This window comes from Bufo gargarizans, unplaced genomic scaffold, assembly GCF_014858855.1.
Source record: "Bufo gargarizans isolate SCDJY-AF-19 unplaced genomic scaffold, ASM1485885v1 original_scaffold_1172_pilon, whole genome shotgun sequence".
In the NCBI taxonomy this organism is placed as follows: domain Eukaryota; kingdom Metazoa; phylum Chordata; class Amphibia; order Anura; family Bufonidae; genus Bufo; species Bufo gargarizans.
Genome location: NW_025334267.1, coordinates 203,288 through 218,524, shown reverse-complemented (window position 1 = coordinate 218,524; position 15,237 = coordinate 203,288). Strand labels below are relative to the sequence as shown.

The 15,237-nt window shown below is 49.6% G+C and overlaps 1 protein-coding gene across 1 annotated transcript in view; it reads right to left on the bottom strand.

Moving 5' to 3' along the window:
* LOC122923099 (TAR DNA-binding protein 43-like) overlaps positions 1-14,362 on the bottom strand; it is a 39,198-nt gene extending 24,836 nt beyond the window's left edge. The window contains 1 exon segment of the mRNA XM_044273828.1: positions 13,979-14,362. Coding sequence (XP_044129763.1) covers positions 13,979-14,362 — 384 coding nt within the window.
* Positions 14,363-15,237: the final 875 nt, after the last annotated feature.

Sequence of the window (15,237 nt, the reverse complement as noted above, 5' to 3'; positions counted from 1 at the left end):
GGACGCTTCAAGTTAAAATATACCATCGGATTGGAGAAAACTCTGATCCGATGGTATAAAAGGGACTCCAGACTTTACATTAAAAGTCAATGGGGACGGATCCGTTTGCAATGGCACCATATTGTGTCAACATCAAACGGATCCGTCCCCATTGACTTGCATTGTAATTCAGGACGGATCCGTTTGGCTCCGCACGGCCAGGCGGACACCAAAACAACTTTTTTTTCATGTCCGTGGATCCTCCAAAAATCAAGGAAGACCCACGGACGAAAAAACGGTCACGGATCACGGACCTACGGACCCCGTTTTTGCGGACCGTGAAAAAAACCTGTCGTGTGCATGAGGCCTAAGAGGGCATTTTTAGGCATTTGGATTCTCACACTTTAGGGCCCCTAAAATGCCAGGGTAGTATAAATACCGCACAAGTGACCCCATTTTGGAAAGAAGACACCCCAAGGTATTCCGTGAGGGACATGGCGAGTTCCTAGATAAAAATATTTTTTAATTTTTTTTTGGGCACAAGTTAATGGAAAATGATTTTGTAAGAGAAAAAAACAAAAAAATTATTCTATGAACTCGCCATGCCCCTCAAAAGTGATCTTTTTTTAGCGCCACAGCGATTTTACGGTGTTTTTGCAGTGATCAGAATAAAAAAATTCTGTCACTGCGGTGGGGCTGAACTGAAAAATTTAGGAGCCAAATCAAATTTTTAGTCACCGATCAGATCGGCATAGGGTTGTTTTGATACCAAAATTTTGATTCACTTTCGTCACCATAAAAAAAGTATTGTGATACTCAAGACCGCGCAAAAAAAACAACACCAAAAAAAGCAGCGTGCATTTCGCATTTTATAAAACATTCGGCCCATAATAGAACAGTCCTATCCTATTTTTTGGGGTGACAAGGTGACTAAAAAATGGCGATTGCTCACCGCATAGGAGATATTTTTTAATAATTTAATAGTTTGGACTTTTCGGATGCAGCGCTATGTAATATGTTTATTTATTTATTGTTTATATATTTTATATGTAAAATTGGGAAAGGGGGGATTTAACCTTAATATTTTAGGGCACTTTCACACTAGTGTTTCTCTTTTCCGGCATAGAGTTCCGTCCTAGGGGCTCAATATCAGAAAAGAACTGATCAGGCATATCCCCATGGATTCTGACTGGAGAGCGATCCGTTCAGGATGCATCAGGACGTCTTCAGTTCAGTCATTAGGACTGTTCAGGTAAAATATAAAAACGCAGTATGCTACGGTTTTATCTCCGGCGGAAAAAAAACGGAAGATTTGCCTGAATGCCGGATCCAGAATTTTTTCCCATAGGAATGTATTAGTGCCGGATCTGGCATTCAAAATACCGGAATGCACCCGCACTAAATCCGGACCCATTCACTTCTATAGGGCTGTGCACATGAGCGGTGATTTTCACACATCACTTGTGCGTTGCGTGAAAATCGCAGCAAGCTCTATGTTGTGCGTTTTTCACGCAATGCAGGCCCCATAGAAGCTAATGGGGCTGCGTGAAAATCGCAAGCAAGTGCGGATGCGGTGCGATTTTCACGCATGGTTGCTAGGATGAAAGTCTATTCACTGTATTATTTTCCCTTATAACAGGGTTATGAATACAGAACGCATAGTAGAAGGTCAATATAATTAACATTGGCGCAGTGCGCCCCCCCATCACCCCAGTATGATAAACATTGGTGGCGCAGTGTGCCCCCCAATATAATACACATTGGTGGCGTAGTGCGCCCCCAACACCCCAGTATAATAAACATTGGTGGCACAGTGTGCCCCCCTCAATATAATAAACATTGGTGGCGCAGTGTGCCCCCTCAATATAATAAACATTGGTGGCGTAATGCGCCCCCCTAACACCCCAGTTTGATAAACATTGGTGGCGCAGTGTGCCCCCTCAATATAATAAACATTGGTGGCGTAATGCGCCCCCCCAACACCACAGTTTGATAAACATTGGTGGCGCAGTGCGCCCCCCCCCCCAATATAAGAAACATTGGTGGCGCAGTGCGCCCCCAACACCCCAGTATAATAAACATTGGTGGCGCAGTGTGCCCCCCCTCAATATAATAAACATTGGTGGCGTAGTGCGCCCCCAACACCCCAGTATAATAAACATTGGTGGCGCAGTGTGCCCCCTCAATATAATAAACATTGGTGGCGTAATGCGCCCCCCCCCAACACCCCAGTTTGATAAACATTGGTGGCGCAGTGCGCCCCCCCCCAATATAAGAAACATTGGTGGCGCAGTGCGCCCCCAACACCCCAGTATAATAAACATTGGTGGCGCAGTGTGCCCCCCCTCAATATAATAAACATTGGTGGCGCAGTGTGCCCCTTCAATATAATAAACATTGGTGGCGTAATGCGCCCCCCCCAACACCCCAGTTTGATAAACATTGGTGGCGCAGTGCGCCCCCCAATATAAGAAACATTGGTGGCGCAGTGCACCCCCAACACCCCAGTATAATAAACATTGGTGGCGCAGTGTGCCCCCCCTCAATATAATAAACATTGGTGGTGCAGTGTGCCCCCCTCAATATAATAAACATTGGTGGCGCAATGCGCCCCCCCCCCTCAATATAATGAACATTGGTGGCGTAGTGGGCAGTGCCAATGAGGGTTAAAAAATAAAATAAAAAATTAACTCACCTCCTCCAATTGATCGTCTCCTGTTCTTTCTTCGGGACCTGTCAAAGGACCTGTGGTGACATCACTGTGCTCATCACATGATACATCACATGATTCATCACCATGGTAATGGACCATGTGATGAGCTCAGTGACATCACCACAGGTCCTGAAGAAAGAACAGGAGACCGGCAGCTACGCAATCAACTGGAGGAGGTGAGTTAATTTTAAAAAAAAAATGTAACCCTCATTGGCACTTCCCACTGAGCCACCAATGTTTCTTATACTGGGGGGGGGCACACTGTGCCACCAATGTTTCTTATACTGGGGTGTGGGGGGCACACTGTGCCACCAATGTTTCTTATACTGGGGTGTGGGGGGCACACTGTGCCACCAATGTTTCTTATACTGGGGTGTTGGGGAGCACGCTGTGCCACCAATGTTTCTTATACTGGGGGGGGGGCACACTGTGCCACCAATGTTTCTTATACTGGGGTGTTGGGGGGGGGGGGAAGGCACACTGTACCACCAATGTTTCTTATACTGGGGTGTGGGGGGCACACTGTGCCACCAATGTTTCTTATACTGGGGTGTTGGGGAGCACGCTGTGCCACCAATGTTTCTTATACTGGGGGGGCACACTGTGCCACCAATGTTTCTTATACTGGGGTGTGGGGGGCACACTGTGCCACCAATGTTTCTTATACTGGGGTGTTGGGGAGCACGCTGTGCCACCAATGTTTCTTATACTGGGGGGGGGGCACACTGTGCCACCAATGTTTCTTATACTGGGGTGTGGGGGGCACACTGTGCCACCAATGTTTCTTATACTGGGGTGTGGGGGGCACACTGTGCCACCAATGTTTCTTATACTGGGGTGTTGGGGAGCACGCTGTGCCACCAATGTTTCTTATACTGGGGGGGGGGCACACTGTGCCACCAATGTTTCTTATACTGGGGTGTTGGGGGGGGGGGAAGGCACACTGTACCACCAATGTTTCTTATACTGGGGTGTGGGGGGCACACTGTGCCACCAATGTTTCTTATACTGGGGTGTGGGGGGCACACTGTGCCACCAATGTTTCTTATACTGGGGTGTTGGGGGGCACACTGTGCCACCAATGTTTCTTATACTGGGGTGTTGGGGGGGGCGGCACTGCGCCACCAATGTTTCTTATACTGGGGTGTTGGGGGGGGGGGCACACTGTACAGGGAGTCTAAGAAAGAATCGAATGAGTCACTAACTGAGTCGGATCTTTAGTTCTTTTCACCTGCGACTCATTCGATTCTTTCATCCTGTACTTGTCAGTGACTCAGAGCTGCTAGTGCTTGCCTTGCCTCAGCTCTGATTGGTTGGTGGGCGGGGAGGGGAGGGGCTGGCAGCAGCAGCTTCCACTCTAGGATCAGATTACACTCCTCCCGAGCCCCTCCCCTCCCTGCTGCCAGCGGCTCTGCTATTGTGCGCTGTGACTCACTGCCTCAGCTCTGATTGGTTGGTGGGCGGGGAGGGGAGGGGCTGGCAGCAGCAGCTTCCACTCTAGGATCAGATTACACTCCTCCCGAGCCCCTCCCCTCCCTGCTGCCAGCGGCTCTGCTATTGTGTGCAGTGACTCACTGCCTCAGCTCTGATTGGTTGGTGGGCGGGGAGGGGCTGGCAGCAGCAGCAGCTTCCACTCTAGGATCAGATTACACTCCTCCCGAGCCCCTCCCCTCCCTGCTGCCAGCGGCTCTGCTATTGTGTGCTGTGACTCACTGCCTCAGCTCTGATTGGTTGGTGGGCGGGGAGGGGCTGGCAGAAGCAGCTTCCACTCTAGGATCAGATTACACTCCTCCCGAGCCCCTCCCCTCCCTGCTGCCAGCAGCTCTGCTATTGTGTGCTGTGACTCACTGCCTCAGCTCTGATTGGTTGGTGGGCGGGGAGGGGCTGGCAGCAGCAGCAGCAGCTTCCACTCTAGGATCAGATTACACTCCTCCCGAGCCCCTCCCCTCCCTGCTGCCAGCGGCTCTGCTATTGTGTGCTGTGACTCACTGCCTCAGCTCTGATTGGTTGGTGGGCGGGGAGGGGCTGGCAGCAGCAGCAGCTTCCACTCTAGGATCAGATTACACTCCTCCCGAGCCCCTCCCCTCCCTGCTGCCAGCGGCTCTGCTATTGTGTGCTGTGACTCACTGCCTCAGCTCTGATTGGTTGGTGGGCGGGGAGGGGAGGGGCTGGCAGCAGCAGCTTCCACTCTAGGATCAGATTACACTCCTCCCGAGCCCCTCCCCTCCCTGCTGCCAGCGTCTCTGTGTGCTGTGACTCACTGACTCAGGCTGAGAAGAACATCGGCGGCGGCAGAGAACTATCAGCTCCTGTGCCCGTCGCTGTTCTACTGCAGAGCTGCCGCGGAGGGTCTAGTCGCAAATGGCGACAAGACTAAAAAGTCTTGTCGCCATTTGTGAATTCTAAGTCGCATTGGCGACCATTTTGGTCGCCATCTGGAGCCCTGAAGTGTGCGCACAAGATCAGGCCTGATCGGGCGAACACTGCGTTTTTTGTAGAGCCTATAGAACATGTCCTATTCTTCTCCGCAATTGCGGACAAGAAAAGGCATTTTCTATATAGTTCTGGCAATGTGCGGATCCGCAAAATGTGGAAAGCACATTGCTGGTGTCCGTGTTTTGTGGATCCGCAAAACACATACAGACGTCTGAATGGAGCCTGACAGGGGGGTGATCAGGGAGTTAATAAGTGACGGGGAGTGTAGGGTGGCGCTTGGTGCTACTTACTGAGCTGCCTGTGTCCTCTGGTGGTCGATCCAAACAAAAGGGACACCAGAGGACCAGGTAGCGGAATATCAGACACGGTTATCAAAACAGCGTCTGATATACCTTTCAAGGGTTAAAAGATAAATAAATCGCATCTACAGCCTGCCAGCACGTGATCGCCGCTGGCAGGCTGTAGACGCACTCGTTTACCTGCCGTTTTCTGTGAACGCGCGCTCCTGCGTTCACAGGAAATCTCGCATCTCGCGCCGAAGATGCACAAACCGGCCGCCTCCGGACCGCAATCCTGCGTTAGGCGGTTAACCAGTAATAGTCCAGCTTTCTGTCGCACCACCATCTTCCTGGGGGATTTCACGTGGTTGTAACTGGGGATGAGCACATTTCATATTTTGACATTAGTTTTTCGGTTCGGTTGTGGTATTTACTGAATTGCGTTATGGATTCCGGTACCACGCACCCTAATGCAATCCCATAACGGAAAGCCTTTAGAGGCATTCCGTCATAATAGAAGTCTATGGCCTGTATAACGGATCCGTCCGGTTTACGTTACGCTGGAGTCCTCTCCTGCATAAGGGCACTTTCACACTGGCGTTTTTCTTTTCCGGCACCGAGTTCCGTCACAGGGCTCTATACCGGAAAAGAACTGATCAGTTTTATCCCCATGCATTCTGAATGGAGAGCGATCCGCTCAGGAAGCATCAGGACGTCTTCAGTTCAGTCATTTTGACTGATCAGGCAAAAGAGAAAACCGCGGCATGCTACGGTTTTCTCTCCGGCGAAAAAAACTGAAGACTCGCCTGAATGCCAGATCTGCCATTTTTTCCTATAGGAATGTATTAGCGCCGGATCTGGCATTCAGAATACCGGAATGCCGGATCCATTGTTCCGGCATGCGCATGCGCAGATCAGTAAAAATGAGAAAAAATGTACAAGATGGATCCGTCTCACAAATGCTTTCAGTCAGCGGCAGATCGGCGGATCCGGTGGCCAGTTCCGACGACGGAACTGCCCGCCAGATCACACTGCCGCTAGTGTGAAAGTAGCCTAACATAAACCGGACGGATCCGTTGTGCAGGCCATAGACTTTTATTATGACGGAATGAATAACGGAATGCCTCTAAAGGCTTTCCGCTATGGGATTGCATTAGGGCGCGTGGTACCGGAATCCATAACGCAATTCACATTATACCACAACCCGGAAACAAATGTCTAAATATGGAATTCGCTCATCCCTAGTTGTATCTGCAATGTCTCCCCCCGATCACTGCTTCCTCATAGACCTTGGTGGTGCAGTGGCATCATACTGATGACCTACTACCCTCAGGACAGGTTAATATCCTGCGACGGATCTCAATAGCGGAAAGGGAAAGCGCAGGTGTGAGACTAGCCTAAGCCAGTTTTCCTCCACACCAGTTTGGATTAATCTCCCCAGGGCCGTCTTTGCCGCAGGGCAAAAGGGGCAGCTGCCCTGGGCCCAGTTGCTCCTGGGGGCCCTCGCGACTCCCATCCACTGACTCTGACTGTCTATGCAGCAGTCTTCTTCACTAGAACAACTTGACCTTACAAGCGAAGCACTTCGGCGCCCGTCACGTGATAGAAGGGGGTGTCCCTCACCTCAGCCTGGTGAGTGGTGCCACGGCTGAGTAGCCAGCAGCAGGGACTAAGTCCCCGCCTCCGGTCCGGAGCTAAAGGGGTTGGGTGGCGGTGGTGAGTCGCCTCACGTGACCACTGCCAGACCAGACCGGGGACTCACTCACATGATGTCACCGTCCTGACCTAATAGTAGTAGTACCTTAACCACCTCCGGACCGCCTAACGCACATGTGCGTTCCGGAGGTGGCAGCGCTGCGCACAGTCACGCATATACGCGTCATCTCGCGAGACGCGAGATGACGCGACTATGCGCGCGCGCATGCGCAGTTCGCGCCGGCATTTCGCACAGAAGTATTTCGTCAGCAACCTGCCAGCCAATGATCGTGGCTGGCAGGTTGCTGATTTTTAAAAAAGCCAATCAAAGGGCCAGATAGCAGATCATATTTGTAAATATGATCTGTTATATGGCTGCCTGCTCCTCTGCTGGTTCTTTTCGTCGGTTGGATCCAGCAGAGGAGCAGGCTTCACAGTGAGTACACCAAACACTACACTATAGCCCCTGATCACCCCCCTGAACCCCAATTAACCCTTTGATCACCCCTTTGATCACCCCTGTCAATCACAAGTGAAAAGAAAAAAGTGATCAGTGCAAACTGTCACTTTTTTTTTTCACTGTTATTGACCGTTAGGTTTTAGGTATAGTTTAGGTCCCTTGGTTAGGTAGTTAGGGATCAGTTAGCGCCCAGCCCACCGCACCGCAGTCCGTTATTCGCTGATTAGCGTATCGCTAATCAGCATTTGTACTTTTATAGTATCTGGAAGTGATCAAAACTGATCACGGTCAGATCTATAATAGTACTAGTGTCACTTTAGTTCGCCCTCCACCCAAAACGCAGTGTTTGTCCGATCAGGCCTGATCGGTCGCCCACACGTGCGTTCGCCCACACCCGCCCCACCGCAGTGACAAAAAAAAAAATTTTTTTTGATCACTGCACATTCACTTTACACGCACTGCGGCGATAAAAAAATCAGTTTTGATATTTTTTATCAACCGCAGCGGCCTCCGGTACTTCGCTAGCCTCCCTTTTGTAAGACAGGCTTGCTTTTTTTTTCTTGGGTAGTCTCAGGGAATACCCCTAAATTTAGTTGCCCACATGTCTAACAGGGGGTATTCCTCTGAAGAGGCCTACAGGCTTCTGACCCAGTCGGATGAGGAGTGGGAGCCCTCATCTGATGAATCCAGCGGGTCAGAATACGAACCTGTAGAAAGCAGTGGCTCTCTGACCCAAAGTTCGGACGAGAAGGCTGAGGTCCCTGATACCACCAGGCGTACCCGGCCCCGTGTCGCTAGACCACAGGTTGCGCAGGATCCGCTTCAAGAGCAGCAGAGTGGGGCTGGTGCTGTCGGATTACGTGGTGAGGCATACACCAGCAGCCCAGCCCTCCCTGGACCTAGTACCAGCACTGCCGTACAACCTGGTGAAGTAGCGAGCACCAGAAGGGCAGTTGAAGCTGGTACGGTGGCACGTGCAGTAGTGACCCCGTCGCAGCCACCGCAAAGACGTGCCCGTAGAGCCCCTAGAATCCCAGAGGTGCTGGCAAACCCTGATTGGCAGTCCCCAACTTCAGCCGCACCTGTAGTTTTCCCTTTCACTGCCCAGTCTGGAGTTCGGGTTGAGACGGCTCAGATCGGTTCGGCCCTGGGATTTTTTGAGCTGTTCTTGACTGCGGAGCTTTTAGACATAGTTGTGGCCGAAACAAACAGGTATGCCACACAATTTATCACCGCTAACCCGGGAAGCTTTTATGCCCAGCCTTTCCGGTGGAAACCAGTCCAAGTTTCCGAACTTAAAACTTTTCTGGGCCTCCTCCTCAACATGGGCCTGACAAAAAAACATGAATTGCGGTCATATTGGTCCACGAACCCGATTCATCACATGCCCATGTTCTCTGCTGCCATGTCCAGGGCACGTTTTGAGGCCATCCTGCGGTTCCTGCACTTTAGTGACAACACCGCCTCCCGTCCCAGGGGCCACCCTGCTTTTGACCGGCTCCACAAAATTCGGCCCCTCATAGACCATTTCAACCAGAAATTTGCAGATATTTATACCCCAGAGCAAAACATCTGCATAGACGAGTCCCTGATACATTTTACCGGGCGCCTTGGCTTCAAACAATACATCCCAAGCAAGCGCGCCCGGTATGGGGTCAAATTGTATAAGCTCTGTGAAAGGGCCACAGGCTATACCCACAAATTTCGGGTCTATGAGGGAAAAGATCAGACCCTGGAGCCGGTCGGTTGCCCTGACTACCTGGGGAGCAGTGGGAAGACAGTTTGGGACTTGGTGTCACCCTTATTCGGCAAGGGGTACCATCTTTATGTGGACAATTTTTACACAAGTGTGGCCCTCTTTAGGCATTTGTTTCTAGAACGGATTGGCGCCTGTGGTACCGCGCGAACTAGTCGCGCGGGCTTCCCCCAACGGCTCGTTAGCACCCGTCTTGCAAGGGGGCAGAGGGCCGCACTGTGTAACGAAGAACTGCTCGCGGTGAAATGGAGAGACAAGCGTGACGTTTACATGCTCTCCTCCATTCACGCAGACACGACAATACTAATTGAGCGAGCAACCCGTGTCATTGAAAAGCCCCTCTCAGTCCACGACTATAACCTTCATATGGGAGGGGTGGACTTCAATGACCAGATGTTGTCTCCGTATTTAGTTTCCCGACGCACCAGACGCTGGTATAAGAAGGTGTCTGTATATTTAATTCAATTGGCTCTGTACAATAGTTTTGTTCTCTACAGTAAGGCTGGGAGAACTGGATCCTTCCTCAAATTTCAGGAAGAGATCATCGAGAACCTCCTGTATCCAGGAGGTTCCGTGGCCCCAACCACCAGTGTAGTTAGCCGTCTACACGAGCGACATTTCCCCAATGTCGTTCCTGGTACCTCAACCCAACCGTCACCCCGAAAAAGATGTCGTGTCTGTAGCAGGAGTGGAATAAGGCGTGACACCCGCTATTTCTGTCCTGACTGTCCGGACCACCCTGCCCTATGCTTTGGAGAGTGTTTCCGGAAGTACCACACACAGGTACACCTAGCATAGGGATCACATCTCACCAGGACAGGCACACAGGGCTATTAGGGCCCATTCACTCACAGCTGCTGCAAACGTCTCCTTTCACATGGGACAAAGTGCATAACGCACTTCGCCACATCTTTGGGCGATTTGCGCTTTGCACATTGACCCATGGGGAAGGAGAGGTTTGTTCTATAAAGGTAAAAAAACAAAAAAAAACAAAAAAAAAAAAAACAGGTAAGCAAACAGGTTAATGTTTAGTTCCAAAAGTTAAAGTTACACGTTCTGTTCCAAAGTTAATAAAATTATTGCGTTGTGGCCTGGTTTTTTCTTCTTTTTTTTTTTTTTTTTGTCTTTTTACCTTCCAGGTGGACCAACCGATCGACCAGCTGCAGCACCGATGTGCATTCTGACAGAAGCATTGCGCTGCTGTCAGATTACACGCAAGTCGGTGTATGCGGCGCTGCAAGACGGGATTTTCTCCTCTGCAGTGACAGATACGTTTGCCAAGGCATACGAGCTGAGGAGGAGGCGGCGTTCCTATGCTTTGGCAAACACTTTGTGTATATATATATATAAAAAAAAAAAAATCCCGGCAATGATTTATTCATCCACATCGATTGATGCGAATGGAGAAATCTGGTTTGCCAGGGCATACGAGCTAAGTGGGTATGGATGTTGGGCGGAGCTCCTATGTCCTGGCAGACGCCTTTCCCCTCCATTTTTTTTTTTTGGCAGAGATTTTTTCATCCACATTGATCGATGCGAATGAAGAAATCTGTGCCGTTCATTTTTTTCTTTCAGCCCAGAGGCTGAACGGAAAAAAAAAATCTCATTACCTGTATGCTCAATATAAGGAGAATAGCAGAAACTCCTAATGCTGGCCATACATGTAATGATTGCGGAGACCCTCAAATGCCAGGGCAGTACAAACACCCCACAACTGACCCCATTTTGGAAAGAAGACACCCCAAGGTATTTGCTGAGGGGCATATTGAGTCCATGAAAGATTGAAATTTTTGTCCTAAGTTAGCGGAAAGTGAGACTTTGTGAGAAAAAACAAAAAAAAAATCAATTTCCGCTAACTTATGCGAAAAAAAAAAAAATTCTATGAACTTGCCAGGCCCCTCATTGGATACCTTGGGGTGTCTTCTTTCCAAAGTGGGGTCACATGTGGGGTATTTATACTGCCCTGGCTTTTTAGGGGCCCTAAAGCGTGAGAAGAAGTCTGGGATCCAAATGTCTAAAAATGCCCTCCTAAAAGGAATTTGGGCCCCTTTGCGCATCTAGGCTGCAAAAAAGTGTGACACATCTGGTATCGCCGTACTCAGAAGAAGTTGGGGAATGTGTTTTGGGGTGCCATTTTACATATACCCATGCTGGGTGAGAAAAATATCTTGGTCAAATGCCAACTTTGTATAAAAAAATGGGAAAAGTTGTCGTTTGCCAAGATATTTCTCTCACCCAGCATGGGTATATGTAAAATGACACCCCAAAACACATTCCCCAACTTCTCCTGAGTACGGCGATACCACATGTGTGACACTTTTTTGCTGCCAAGGTGGGCAAAGGGGCGCATATTCCAAAGTGCACCTTTCGTATTTCACCGGTCATTTTTTACAGATTTTGATTGCAAAGTACTTCTCACACATATGGGCCCCTAAATTGCCAGGGCAGTATAACTACGCCACAAGTGACCCCATTTTGGAAAGAAGACACCCCAAGGTATTCCGTGAGGGGCATGGCGAGTTCCTAGAATTTTTTATTTTTTGTCGCAAGTTAGTGGAATATGAGACTTTGTAAGGAAAAAAAGAGAAAAAAAAAAAAATCATCATTTTCCGCTAACTTATGACAAAAAATAAAAAATTCTAGGAACTCGCCGTGCCCTTCACGGAATACCTTGGGGTGTCTTCTTTCCAAAATGGGGTCACTTGTGGCGTAGTTATACTGCCCTGGCAATTTAGGGGCCCAAATGTGTGAGAAGTACCTTGCAATCAAAATGTGTAAAAAATGCCCTGCAAAATCCGAAAGGTGCACTTTGGAATATGTGCCCCTTTGCCCACCTTGGCAGCAAAAAAGTGTGACACATCTGGTATCGCCGTACTCAGGAGAAGTTGGGGAATGTGTTTTGGGGTGTCATTTTACATATACCCATGCTGGGTGAGAAAAATATCTTGGTCAAATGCCAACTTTGTATAAAAAAAATGGGAAAAGTTGTCTTTTGCCAAGATATTTCTCTCACCCAGCATGGGTATATGTAAAATGACACCCCAAAACACATTCCCCAACTTCTCCTGAGTACGGCGATACCACATGTGTGACACTTTTTTGCTGCCAAGGTGGGCAAAGGGGCACATATTCCAAACTGCACCTTTCGGATTTCACCGGTCATTTTTTACACATTTTGATTGCAAAGTTCTTCTCACACATTTGGGCCCCTAAATTGCCAGGGCAGTATAACTACGCCACAAGTGACCCCATTTTGGAAAGAAGACACCCCAAGGTATTCCGTGAGGGGCATGGCGAGTTCCTAGAATTTTTTATTTTTTGTCGCAAGTTAGTGGAATATGAGACTTTGTAATAAAAAAATAAAAAAATAAAATCATCATCATTTTCCACTAACTTGTGACAAAAAATAAAAAGTTCTATGAACTCACTATGCCCATCAGCGAATACCTTAGGGTGTCTACTTTCCGAAATGGGGTCATTTGTGGGGTAGTTATACTGTTTGGGCATTGTAGAACCTCAGGAAACATGACAGGTGCTCAGAAAATCAGAGCCGTTTCAAAAAGCGGAAATTCACATTTTTGTACCATAGTTTGTAAATGCTATAACTTTTACCCAAACCATTTTTTTTTTATCAAAGACATGTAGAACTATAAATTTAGCGAAAAATTTATATATGGATGTCGTTTTTTTTGCAAAATTTCACAGCTGAAAGTGAAAAATGTCATTTTTTTGCAAAAAAATCGTTATATTTTGATTAATAACAAAAAAAGTAAAAATGTCAGCAGCAATAAAATACCACCAAATGAAAGCTCCATTAGTGAGAAGAAAAGGAGGTAAAATTCATTTGGGTGGTAAGTTGCATGACCGAGCGATAAACGGTGAAAGGAGTGTAGTGCCGAAGTGTAAAAAGTGGCCTGGTCATGAAGGGGGTTTCACCTAGCGGGGCTGAAGTGGTTAAAGTCCCCACCAAAAACCACTTGCCGGCTTGTAAAAAGGAAAGGCTTAATCCTCATAAAGAGACATTTCCTGTCCCACTTGGACTGAGGCCCATAGATATTAATTAGGCGCAGTTCCTGTCCCTTCACGAGGATATCCAAAATCAAACACCTCCCCATTTCCAGCTCAACCACCCGTCGGCATTCTACCGGTACGGTGAAAAGAACCGCCACTCCGCTATACGGCTCAGCCGCAAGAGACCAGAAGGAGGGCCCAGATCTCCACTCCCTCTTTGCCTTGTGGACTTCTGCCAAGTTTGACAGTCTGGTCTCCTGCAAAAATAAAACGTCAGCTTCAACACGGCTGAAAAAATCAAAGGCTGCGTAGCGAGCCGCATCAGATTTTACGCAGGCGACATTAATGGTCGCCAGTGTGAGTGGAGTGGGTACCGCCATACTTGGTGTTTAAGCTGAATGTCCTCCATCCTTCCCACCCCTCCTACCCCTCCCGGGGCTATCCTCTAAGGCAGAACGACCTCTTTTGAGAGAGACGGTGGTGTCCATTCCTTCTGTCACCACCGCTCCCTCTTGCGTACCGCCCCTGCCTTTCTTAGTTCCGGGAATCGGGTTTGCCTCCTCCTCTGGGGACCTTACATCCACACCAGAGAGGGGCACGGGGCCTCCTGGAAGCCCTCCCACCTTCGCCCCCGGCACCCCACTTCTTACCTCCTCCCCGGATGAAGAGGAGGCGGAGGTCTCATCCAAAGTGAGGTACCGGTTGGAGAGCTCAAGAGGGGAGCCAGTTACACCTTCCTTGGCTACTTTGGTCGGGCTCGTTCTCTTTTTGGAGTACCGCTTCCGTCTGTTGGTATAGGACCCAGTCTCACCACCCTCTGATACGCTTTCGTAGTGCAAAGACTGAGTCCCACCGGCTTGGTCTAGTCTCTCGACCTCCGCACTTAGCTCCCTGTCCCCTAGGGTCTCCGAACTACGGGAGTCAGCCATTTGGGGGGAGGCAGACATCATCCCATTGTGGCGAGGCTCCTTCTGCTCCCTCTCCGCCTGGCGTCTCTCCCTCCGCCTCTGCCGGGACGGACCGCTCTTGGTCATCACTGACCCCTCAACTCGACTGTCTCCGCCAGCACCCGTCTCAGCCGAAGGGACCTCCCGGCCCGCTCCTGCGTGAGCTCGGGCCGCATTAACCTCTGAGAGGGGACAACGACTAAATGGGTGTCCGAGCACACCACACAGGTTGCACCTAATCTCCTTACAAGATGCAGCAAGGTGACCTGTCCCTCCACACATCGCGCACTTCTGCACTTGGCAGCTGGCGCTGAAGTGTGAAGGGCTGCCGCACTTGTGACAGAGCTTAGGCTGCCCCCTGTAGAAGACGAGAATCCTATCCCGGCCGATGAAGGCAGAGGATGGAATGTGGGAAACCGTACTTCCCAGACATTTCAACTTTATATTGAAAGTCCAGGCTCCCGACCAAATGCGTCCAGGTTTTTAGATGGCACACCCTGGACGTCGCCGTACCTGCTAAGCCAGGTCAGAATGTCAACGCAAGAAAGTGATTCGTTACGGGTCAAAACGGTCACTTTCTTAACGTTGTTCTGACGGGATATCGCCTGGGCGAAAAAATCCCTTCCAATCCGGTGAGTTCTTCGCCAGCTCATACCCGGACCAGAAAAGCTCTAGGCCCTCCGGCCGGGCAAAGCTAACGTCGAACTTCCTGGAACCATAGGGATGTATCAGGGCGAAGATGTCAACCACCCTGAAACCCATCCCAAGCAGGAGCTCCACCACCCTTTTCCTTGTAGGGCAGGCATCATTGCTTCTCCACTTGAGACAGACTACATTCCGTCTGGTCCCAGGTCCGGTTGTGGGCAGGGACCAGGTGGTCTCGCCCCCCCTTTCCTCTCGGAAAGCCAGCAGGCCGTGCCTGTCTATCCATAAGGATAGGTCAACTTTCTCACCCTCTACTA